The 12,446-nt window shown below is 36.5% G+C and overlaps 1 protein-coding gene across 4 annotated transcripts in view; it reads right to left on the bottom strand.

The window, feature by feature from the left end:
* The window catches only part of CFAP20DC (CFAP20 domain containing), a 192,758-nt gene that overhangs the window by 176,494 nt on the left and 3,818 nt on the right, over positions 1–12,446 (bottom strand). For all 4 annotated transcript variants that reach the window (XM_081160760.1, XM_081160763.1, XM_081160762.1 and 1 more), the window contains 2 exons: positions 10,509–10,602; positions 2,618–2,690 (listed from right to left, as the gene is read on the bottom strand). In XM_081160760.1, coding sequence (XP_081016886.1) covers positions 2,618–2,690; positions 10,509–10,602 — 167 coding nt within the window. The remainder of the gene's footprint in view (positions 1–2,617; positions 2,691–10,508; positions 10,603–12,446) is intronic.

Below are 12,446 nucleotides of genomic sequence, written 5' to 3'. Positions count from 1 at the left end.
ATCCACTGGGATTCTCTAAGAGTAGATGAAGGGAAATGTGATGGTGGTTTGGGACTAGGAGGGTAGCAGTAAGGGTAGGGAGAAATGTAGATTCAAGGTATATTGACTCCCCCATGCCTAACACACTGCCTGACAATAATAAAAACTCAATGATTTGTTGACTGATTCCTCAAGCAGAGCTGTTGCTGGTTCTAAGGCATCTACTAACCCACAGATGCACGACCTCACCCTGAGCAGTTTAATCATCTAGTGTACATGAGAGACACAGGAAGATGTTGGAGAAATGATTATTAAATTAATAAACCAGCTGGCAAGACTCCACTTATGAAAACCTCTTGATGTGTGAACGTTTCTTTGTAAAACAAAATGCCTCTCCCACTCTGACAATGGAGAATTTTAGAAGCCAGATATCTTTCTGCTGTGTAACTTTCTAAGCTTGTGGGAGAAATGTATTATTTAAAGTAGCCTGGAGCTATGCTGCCAGAAATACAGTGAAACACTAAAGGTGCTGAAAGAAAGTCCTTTCATTTAAGAGGGAAAAAAGCTGTAGTTAGAAAGACAAACTATACTCATTATTCTTTCTTCCTTGTAAAAACATGGTCTCTGTCATTACTTCCTAAAACAGCAAAATGTTTTGATTACCTACTAGCAACAAATTCAAATGCAGAGTTAAAATATTTTCTTATAATCTGATAAATTCTCAATGTCAGAACAGAGAATGTCTTCCCTATGTTATTTAATAATTTTGACCTGTGTCTGTAAGATATTTATCCTGCTAAATCTATAAAACTAAAACCATTTGGAAAACCCAAATGTTCACAAGGATATGAGAACAAGAGAATCTATGATTATAGTCAATTGCATTCAAAATCTAATCCTTAATCCCATCACCCCTGAAAATGTTTTCCCATCCTTAACAGGCCAACAGCATTAAAAACAGAGTAACAAAGGAGTAGTCAGCTTACTTATAACAGCTTCTCTCTTGCTAGGACTAAGATAAACCTAAGATACCTATCAATTTCTTAGTAATTACAGCTTTATTTATTATTAAATTAGTTATAACAGTATATTGCTTAGACTAGGGTGATAAATTCAAGTGTTTGGGGCACAAATAAAGCTTAGTTTGTTATAGAAAAAGAGTGGTCATCAGCAAAAGGTTCTTGCACAGCTTTTATCAAAAGGCCACCTAACCACCAGTGCCCCCACCACTGCTTCTGAAGAACCTCAAAGTATAAGTGGTAGAGATCAGGAGAATAAGAGGGGCCGAGCTGGATTTATAATCTGCCTTCTTCCATTTGGTAGAAACCATTTCCCCTACATGAAAAATAAAGCTTTATATGGTACTCTCTGTACAAACAGAATGTCTTTAGAGTCTTAAAAATGTTCTTTCTGCAGCACCAGAAAAAGATACTTAAGAGCATCAAATAATGTTTTGGTACTATTACTGTAAGAACTATTTTAAAGAATCTTGGTAATGAAGGCAGACAATAACAGAAACTCTTAGAAGATCACTGAAGTTTAAAGCTGAACAACACAAAGGTACAAATTGTTCCATCTATACTTCTTCACTCAAGAAAACAGGACTGTATATTATTAGCTAAAATTCATATTTTACCAACATCTGCACAAACTTAATATTCTAATTCACATAAACAAAGAGAAATGAATAACCTCACATTTATGTTATTTCCATTTTATTAAGGAAGCTCCTCCTTTCTCTTCGATTGTACCAGTGTGACTAGTACAAAATTACCTTCATTAATAGGAAAAGTCATTTATTCCAGTAGGGAAAATAAAAGCCTAAGCTTAGACCTCGAACAGCTATTAATTACAAAAAAAGAAAAGAAAATAGCATACCTTAAATGCAATGCTGTAATGAAATATACAAATTTACAGGGTGTGGCAAAAGTAGGTTGTGAAACGGAGTTTATTCTTATAATATTATTTATTAATTATTGTATTATTTTCCATATGAACAACTATAAACCTACTTTTGCCACACCCTGTATTAATTATATTTTAAACAATATTCTATTCTATATGAGTGTACAAATCAAATGTTTTCATTCTCAGAATTATCTCAGACAACAGACAGTACAACTGAGTAAAAGTTGTAAATTCTCATTTTTGCTAAACAGTCTGTTTATAGAAAGGTCAATTAAAATGAATATATTCCAAGCCATCTATATATAAACAGAGACGACCAATATTTCTAAACTAAACAACATTAAAATGAGGTATTTCAATCAATTTTAAACCAAACGTAGTTTTGAATAGCAGAGAGCACAAAACATAACATCGCCGCTCATTTGAACCAAAATCTCAAACTTCTGGATTATTTATTTCTTCCAAGTTATAGGTTGTTTATTACCAAATTCACAATCCTTTGATATTTTCTTAAACAGATGAAATCTGCTTCTTTCCCCTAGGGAAATGTCAGACTACAGTGATATCTAAGAAATATGATTAAATTAGTTTAATTACTTCATGTCAACTTGATAAGTCACTGCTCTTTAATGCAAAAACTGCCACTTGTAATTAATGACTGTTCGTATTGCTTTAATTGATCAGATGTCTCATACATATAAAACATTGAAAGAAGTTCTGTATATCTTACAGCAATTCAGTGGAGAAGTCTTGTCCCAGGGGTATGTAAATCTGAAGTACAAGAAACCTCTGGATCAGTCCAACTAGAATGAGAGGGGGAAAAATACATTCACAAGTCCAAACTGATTATATGTGCATACAAACAAACACAATCTAAGGCCACCAACAAACCCAAGCTGTTAGCATTTTAGTAACATGCAGATTGCAATAGCACTGCCCACGAGTTACAACCTCATTATGAAAGCAAAAGACTGATGAAAATCAAATCAAACACTAACAACAAATGTTGCCTTTTAAAGTCTCATGTGTAGGTTTGGTGAAATTTTTATGAAAATTAAAAAATAATTTTTTATTTACTATTTTTAATAGTTTGTGAAAGAATGTACACACAGAACTGCATTCAATAGAGACACATAAAATTGAACTATAGATTCCCATCAAGGCAGCCATAAAAGCATGTAGTAATTATTTTTATTCACTGACAGTGTTAACTGTACTGAACAACTCAATAAAAAAACAATAGATCAAGAAAAACAATTCTAACTGCAGCTGAAGGTTTGATGAGCCATACCTAGTGTATATGGTTTTAAATATGGTATCCACATTGAGATGGAGAAAAGTATTTTCATTTATAATACCTTTTGTTAATTTAACACACTTTTAATTAATCTAATGCTCACAAATTAAGAACTGATAACTTTTATTCCCCATCACCAGCTTCATCTTCATTAAAAATATTTTGGAGAAATACCAATCCGGTGGTACTTTTGATAGGTCAAGTCTGTAACTGCTTCAAAATCAATTAATTTCATATTGCCTCTTCAGATTCATTCATTTAATTCCTTTCCTCTTAAGTTTTGTACTTCTGCTTGATCTCTCAATTATGATGCTTTTAATGGATGTTTTAGTATCACTACTTCCCAAAACATACCTTGTAGGGACTTTTTTCCTGACGTGGGTCTTTGGGTAGAATATGGAAATGTCTTGATTTATCTGACCTATCCTACAAATCTCATAGTACAGGCTAAACGCATGGATAAAAGAAGGCAACTGGTCTAAAATGCATGTTATTTTCTATTTATTCTGACTTAGTAAGCTTAATAAATTTAAGTATTTTAAAGTAATAATACATTTTATATAGTCTATATGAAGACCTTCTGGTTTACAATTCCTTTGGTAAACTGTTCAACAACATTTCTGAACCTGAAATTTAGTTTCTAAACAATAAACATATTTGATCAGATATGCCTAGTATCTTCAAATCAAGCATACAAGGATAACTTTTGCTTAAAACACTAAGCTGCCCTGGCTGGGTGGCTCAGTTGGTTGGAGCACTGTTCTATACACCAAAAGGTTGGGGGTTTGATTTCCAGTTGGGGTGCATACAGGAGGCAACTGATCAACGTTTCTCTCTCACATTGATGTTTCTCTTTCTCTCTCTCCCCTTTCCTCTCTCTCTAAAAATCAATAGAAACATATCCTCAGGTGTGGATTAAAACAAACAAACAACAACAAAACAGTAAGCTTATAAACTGTACCAGAGAGCCACCTGCAGAGTAAGCAATACAATAAAAATAGGGTATAGCAGGCTCCAACCTTAGAAAATCCTCTAGGAATCAGATTCTACCATATTTATGGGAAGAGCCAGTGAGGCAGCCAGGGCCTGGACTACAAAATCAAAATAAGACAGCAAAAGGAGGCCAACTTGAACCACTGTTAATCAATCTCTCTTGCATCTTCCATTGATTGGCCCTTTGGTATTTTTCCACTGTACAATGGCCTCTGTAAATGGAGCTGAGGGAGCACCAGGATAAATGAAATGCAGTCTTTACAAAAGGTCCCTAATATATGTCACGAATCTCACTGAATCAGCACTGTTCTCTTCAGACACAAAGAGCTACACATACAGGGCATTTTTGTATGAACATTTTCAGATATGAAAGACACTTGCCCTCAAGAAAAGAAACCTTTGTAATTCAACTTTCTCACATATAGAGAAGCCCTAGTTTCCAAAAAGCTCCACTTCTAAGATTAAAAGAAGTATCACAATACTATATGGTGATGATCTGACAAAGAAAAAATACTTTAATAACATATGACATACACTGATCCTGTGTGTCAGAAAAGCTATATAAACTCTATAGTAATATTTTTTCTAATGGCCTAGTAAATTCAAATGGACTCTTCATCTCTACATTATATTTAAAATCACTGTAAGTAATGCTGAATGTGGAACTGCTGCTAGTCAAAAAACTGTCCATTATGCACATAAAATTCACAAAAATTTAGTTTTTTTATGGAAATATGCAGGTTTCTGCAGTTTTATAATTTGTTCTCTGACTGAGACAAACTACCTCTATTTTGAAGGGGTCAAGTCCTTTTTTCTTCAGAATATTTTAAAACACATTTAACTGGTAAAATGTCATTAGATGTTTAAACAGCAGTTACAGTTGTTCCCTTACAGAACATGCCAGTTGCACACCTCAATACATTTACAAATGTTGCACTGCCCAGAGAGTTGGGACAGTCATCCTTTAAGAGTGCCCTGATAAATCACGCTGGGGCTATTTACGGGTTCCAATCCCAGCCTTGGCACAGACAGCACACCAGCCTGCACCTCGCCACTTCCATACAGACAACAGGAAACAGTTATCCCTTCATCAGGGGTTATTCCACATCCCTTGGGCAAATGAGAAAACCTGTCTGGGTCCTTTTACTTTTCATGTGTAAAACTGGGTGAATAATTTAGAGTCACAAATTATAGGCTTATTTATATGGATTAAACTGGATCTATTACTCAATAAAGATTTATTGAGCATCTACTATGTACAAGACAGTGCTGAAGTTTCTATAGTGAAAAGGTCAGAGTGCTATGAAAGCATTGAATCCTGGGTCCTTAGAGGGAAAGGGAGGGTGAGTCAAGATTTTCTTGAAGAAACGACATTGGAATTCAGCTAGAAAGAATAAGCAGAAACTGACGGAGCAAAGACAACGGGGGGTAGGAGAGAGAACAAATTTTACAGGGAGAGGAATACTCCATCGTGTGATGAAAAAGGCAAACTTAAAGGCCTAAAGGGCAGACAGGAAAGACAGAAAGTGAAAAGCAGCAGGAGATAAGTCTGGCAAGTAGCTAGGAATTCAATCATTTGGGGCCTTGAAGGCCACAGGAAGGATATAGGTCATCCTAAAATCAATGGGAAGCCACTTATATAGTCATTAATTTATTCAACAAAGATTTGCTGGATGTCTACTATGGTGCCAGGAACTGTTTTAGGTGAACAAAATAGACTAAATTTCTATAATGGTGGCAGTTACTTTCTGGTAATGGTGAGAAAAACAGCAAATAAATAAATAAATAAATAAATAACATGTTAAATGGTGATGAGAGGGTTTGGGAAAAGTAAAGCATGGTAAAAGGGATCAAAAGTGCAGAAAGGATCCAAAGCACAGGTCAGGTTCAGGCCTGAAGAAGGGGAGTGTGAGCCATGCAGCCATTTGGGAAGATGAGGCTCTAGGCAGAGGGTGCAGCTTGTGCACAGCTGCTAGGGTGATAAGGTACCAGGCTATGTTTGGAGCAGCAAGGACACCTGTATGGTTGCAGCAGAGCGAACAAGGGAAAGAACAGGAGATAAGGTCAGGGAGTTAGGAGGGCACCAATACTGCAGGGTCCTACAGATCTTTGGTTTTTACTCTGAGGAAGATGGGGCATTTTCAGCAGGGGAGTGCGTTACACTGACAAGTATCACTCTAGCCACTGAATTGACAGCAGGAGACAAGTCAGGAACAGGGAGGCCAAGTAGAAGCCTATTGCAATATTCCATGCAGGAGATAACGGTGGCTTGGACCTGGGTAGTGGCAAGAAATAGTAGTCAGAGAATGATCTAACATAAATATAGAACCAACAGGATCTTCCTGATGGACTGAATGAAGAGGAAAAAAATCAGGTTAATTTAAGAGCTTTTGGTTTTGAGTAACTGAAAAGACAAGCTGCTAACAACTGAGATGGGGCTGTGTGCTGGAGGAGGGGGAGGAGGAATTTCTAGGGCAAAGCTGTCCAAGTAGAAATGTGAAGTAAGCAACTGAAAACACAAGTCTGGAGTTTGAGAGAGAAGTGTGAGCTGGAAATATAAGCTGGAGTAAGATCAAGAAGGCATAGACAAGGGAGTGAATGTAGATAGAGGGTCAAGGACGAGGTCCAGGAGCACTGCAACATTAAGCCACGTTCCGGAGAAGAGGAAGAGCCATGAAAGGAAACCAAGAAGGAAGACCGGTGAATCAGGAAGAAAACTGAGAGTGGGCATCCTGGAAGACGAATGAAGAAAATGTACCAAGGAGGAGGGTGTCAACCTGGTCAAATGCTGCTGATATGGTAAGGTGAGAGCTGAGAATGGCCACTGGGTTCAGGAATACAGAGATCGCCAGTGACTCTGACAAGAGCACTATCAGTAGAGTGGTAAGGTCAAAGCCATGGAAGGGTTTTAAACAGAGGAATTCATAATGAGATTTATTTTTAAAAGAATATCAAAGTGGGGCCAGGGGGAGGCTTTGGGGGAACCTCATAATGATGACTTCATCCTTCAGGGCAGGGACGCTGATCCCAAGACGTACCACTGGGTTCAGATGCCACAGGCAGAAAGAATAATGGTTTCAAGGATGAGCCTCACACAGAAAGACCCAGTTGGATACGGGCAACTCTATATGACATGTTCCAGGGTGAAGAGCACTGTGGATTTACTTATTTACCTGGCTAATGATTTACTCAAGGCTCCTTATCAAAGGAAGCTGGTTACATTTAGAAATTATAAGCTAAATTGTTATAGTTTCTTTATGTGACAAATTTAACAAATTTATTAAACACCAACTACGTACGATACACAAGGTAGGGGTACAAAATAGATGATGCAAGAGTCCTGCACTGGAGAAATGTACAATCTGATCATTAGTATCACTTTATTTGATAAGATGCTAAGTAAAGACCAACCAAACAAAAACCTTTGACATATTTAGAGATGCTCAAATGTAATTCAGAAATAGTACTATTGAAAATGAAAAGTAAAACATACTTAATTACATTATTAAGCTTTCTTCAGAAGCACCTAATATATTAGAAAACATAATGTGGTACTGAATGTCAAATCTGTACAAATAAAGTGAATGTTTACTCTTAAAATAGAAATACTTAATGGCAACTGAACTAAATTTAGAAATGTTAATTGAAAGCCAATTCTCTATTTAAGGCATGCTATTTAATTTAAATTTAAGCATAACACATAACATAACTTCACACAGAAGATCATTTTATACAAGCAAAACTAACTATTAAAGCTGTTATCAAAAATTACAAATAATCTTAAAGGCATTAGTACAAAAATTACAAATAATTAATTTTATAGACTGTATAAACTGTTTCATTTGCTACAGTATTGCACATGCTACAAGAAGAGCCAGATTAATTTTTAATTACAGGGCATTGTACAAAAAATACATTAAAAGATTCTTCTGTTTCTTCCAATTAAAACTATCATTTTCCCATTTAAAAAGCAATTATAACAGCCCCTAGCCAGTTTGGTTCAGTGGTTAAAGCGTTGGCCCATGAACTAAAGGGTCCCGGGTTTGATTCCAGCCAAGGGCATGTACCTGGGTTGTAGGCTCAATCCCTGGCAACCAATCGATCTTTCTCTCTCCCTTCCTCCCACTGTCTCTGAAAGCAATGGAAAAAATATCCTCAAGTGAGGATTAAAAAAAAAGCAATTATAACAAATTAATTTTTTTTTTTTTTTTTTTAGATAAAAGTAGGAAAAGGAATGGGGTGGAGGGATTGAGGGAAAAAACTAAAAAAAAAAAAAAAAAAAAAAAAGGAGGAAAAAGGAGCTTGTCTTTAGACACTGAACCTTTGGTAGAGGAGAAATGTTTTTCAGAACCACCTGAGAAAGGTTACCGGAAGTGGTTTGATTTTGTCGATAATATGATCATGTACATGGAGGCTGAGGGCATCACATGAAAGTATAAGCCAACAATGAAAAACAACACTGACTTATATTAAGTCATGCTTCTGCAAATCAAATGTATCTCTCTCACAAAGTCAATATCCTTAAGATGGAACATTTCTCCTGCAAGAATAAGCTACAATTTCAGACACATTTCCCCGGTTCATCTTAGTTTATCTCATTTAGATGTATAAATTCTTGTAAAAATGAAAAAAAAACACCCCTGCTATTTAAAAACAAAAACAGGGACTGTGAGGATATCATGGTTTGTAAAATTGTAGTAAATTAATAAAAATTATGTTAACAATGATTATTCCTTCTCTTTGAGGTTCTGCTTCCTATTTTATTTTAGAAAGAAACACTGACAAACCATTTTTAAATTAATCATCTTCTATCTGTAACTTCTATGGCTTGGCTTATGTCTTAGAAATCTAAAATATGCACGTAGTAGCTTGAAGTGGTAGATGAAGCACAGAGTCTATGAAAGTTTAGAAAACTGAATTAAAATGAGAAAATGAGGTACCAAGAATAGTCTTTTCATAGTATCTGGTACACAGTAGTATTCAACAAATGTTCTTAATGAATAAAGGAAGAAAAAAGTAAATGACGAGTGTAAAAAATAACTGGCTCCTTGTATTTGCTAATCACCTAAAATCTATGTTTAAAACACAGGACAAAGTTGATGAAAATCTGATTAAACACTTGGAACAGTTATATTTCTTAAATCACATCAGTTTATTCAAAGCCTAATTTGGTGGCAGAGCCTGGAATTTTCACCCCAGTTCTGCCAATAAGTGGGCTTCTAATCCTAAATGTAGGTGATCTCTCAGGGTTTCTTCTGCTTTAAAATGCTGACCCTAGTTTTCAAAGTAAGAATTGAAATCTACTCTTTGGGCTTTTGTTAAAACACATGTTAATATCTATGCTTACTAGACATTTATATTTTTAAAGGTATAGAGGTTGATATGTCACTAAATAACGTTTTCTAGAGTATTTTATATAATTGTTTTCTCACAAATTAATTTCCTAGAATTTAGGAACTCCTGAATTTGTTTCAAAGCTTAGCCTCAACTCCCTGATTTCTTTTTTTTTTCTTTTTTTAATCCTCACCTGAAGATATTTTTTCCATTGCTTTTCAGAGAGAGTGGAAGGGGGAGGGGGGGAAAGAGAGAGAGAAACATCGATGTGAGAGAGATAGGTGGTTGCCTCCCGCACTTGCCCTGTGGGGATCGAGCCTGCAACTGAGGTAGGTGCCCTTGGCCAGAATCAAACATGGGACTCTTCGGTCGGAAGGCCAATGCTCTAACCACTGAGCAAACTGGTTAGGGCAGACTACCTGATTTCTTGACAAGGAACCAACCTCAGTGTGCTCATCTATATAAGAGCTATAGTGAGGATTAAAAGAGTTAAATGTGAAATGCTTAGGAAGTCATACGCACATAGTAGATACTCAAAAAATACCATTACTATTATAATTAATGGCTATTAAATAATCCTCTAAATCTTTTTTTTTTTTTTAAATATATCTTTATTGATTTCAGAGAGAGGAGAGGGAGAGAGAGAGATAGAAACATCAATGATGAGAGAGTCATTGATTGAGCCCGCAACCCGAGCATGTGCCCTGACCGGGAATCGAACCCCGATCGCCTGGATCCTAGGTCGACGCTCAACCTCTGAGCCATGCCCAGCCGGGCAATCCACTAAATCTTAAAAATACTGCTAGATTTCTAGTAAACACTGAAGCAGAACATTTTTTTAAAAACCTGGCATATGGTTACTTTCGAAATTAAAAAAAATCTTATCACTTCATGTCAACAGATGCCAGTAAAAGTCAAACTAATGCCTGTGTATGAGACTTAACAGTACAATTCTGAGCATCAAATGTTAAGGTTCAGTATTAAAAATCTTACTTACGGATCTGCTTATTCTCCTTGGGTAACTGAATTTTGTTTGTCTGGCTGCTGCCTTCCAGGACAAACACAAAACTTTTAACTTCTTTATCAAACTCCTGTAGAATAAAAACAAAAACAGTGGTAACTGAAGTGTATTTTGTTTGGCTTCTAGTATAAAATTGGAGCTGAAAACTCACAGGAAACAAGCCCCAGGTTCAAACGACTTAAAAGTAGACTTGGGCGTTGATACTCTTACCCTGAGACCTACGGGGAACTGGAGTACAGAAGCCACACTAAGCCACTTGGCAAATCCTCTGTCATATCAAGGCACTCTTCCTCCAAATGATAAAAAGTTCTCCAAGTTTAGGGATTCTCAAGTTACTAATTTCCGGTTTCCAGAGTTTATTTACTCTCTCTTTCCTTTAATCTATGTATTTCTGTCTAACAGCACAGGCTGAACATCCTAATATAGTATAATAAATCATCTACCCTATGTTTTATCCAGTCTGAAAGTTCCTTGGTTTCTGGCCATGGCTCATACAGAATTAATCATTGCCTTTTTTATTTTTTTAACTAGTGCTCTAACTTGAAGTTCCATATCATTTACTTAAAATCAGTACAGATTAAAGTGCTATAATTAAGGTGACCTAAAAATCTAAGGTTGGAGAATGGAGAAATAGAAAAAAACAACAAAACAAAATGAGTCAAAGTGGTAATGTAAATGGTTATTTTTTTATAGACCAAATTCTCAATCTCTGAGTATAAAAGACGCTTTTTCACATTAAAATATTCATAGATCCTCCCACTCTCCTGTTTTGTATATGTTAAAAAATGTTTTGTAACTGATGGCTGCTAAGAATTAAGTAACATTTTAATAAATTTATATTATACCCATCACGACAGCATCTCCTACATATTTGAAAAGAATAGACATATGCCAAGTGTATTATTTATTCCACAAGTTGAGCATATACTTAATACAGTTTACCAAAATCTTCAACATGGTCCATAAGCCCCCACGCAGTCTGGTCCCTGCCCAGTTTTCGGAACCCCATCCCCTACCTTGCACTCTTTTCTGTCTGCATCCCAGCTTTTGTAGCCTTCTTGCAGTTTCCTAAAAATTCTAAGCACTTTCCTCACACAAGGACTTTGTACATGCTTTTCCCTTTGCCTGAAATGCTCTGCTTTCCACCAGCCCCACCCAGTGCCTCGTTAGCTCTTAGAGATCAGATGTCATTCCCTTACGAAGTCTTTCCTAATTTCCCTGCTATACACCCTCACAGCATCATTTATCTCTCATTCATAGCAAGAGCTGGATAACTATGAACAAGTCGCTTACCCTCTTCATGCCTCAGTTTTATCGTCCATAAAAGGGGCATAAAGGTAACTACCTCACAAGGCTATTGTACAGATCACATAACATGAAATGTACTTAATGCTGTGCTTGGCAAACAGTAAGCACTCAATTAATAGTAGTTTTTAAAAGTTATCCATAGAACTGAGTACCTAGAAAGGCATTTTCCTCTCCAGTATATGGGAGAAGAGAAAAAGAAGATAGGAATGGATATTAGTCTTTAGATCTGGTGGCAGCAAGCTGAGGTAGTTTCTACCTGATGGCATTGGTTTTTCCTGTGAAATGAGGTGTGAGGTCTGGTGAGTGAGGAGGACCTGTCTGGGTGTGGACTGGGGATGGGAGTAGGGAATTGGTGGCTGAAAATCTGAAGATAATGGAGAAAGAATTATTTTAGAGACTAAGAGAACACAGAAGAACTTTCTGGGTCATTCAGGTTGAATTTATAGCATCATCAACCTGAGAGGCTACAGATATTTCCCCCAAAGGTATGGAGAAGCCCAGACGCAGGTAACTGGGGATTCCGAGGGAGGTGTTTGCCAGGCAGGCGTGACTACAGAACGAGCGGCAAGGGCGTGCGAGGTCTTAACCGGGCGCTGACCGAAATCA

The sequence above is a fragment of the Miniopterus schreibersii genome, assembly GCF_964146895.1.
Source record: "Miniopterus schreibersii genome assembly, chromosome: 15".
NCBI classification, from domain to species: domain Eukaryota; kingdom Metazoa; phylum Chordata; class Mammalia; order Chiroptera; family Miniopteridae; genus Miniopterus; species Miniopterus schreibersii.
The sequence above is the reverse complement of the archived record's forward strand: the minus strand, read 5'-3'. Positions and strand labels throughout refer to the sequence as shown.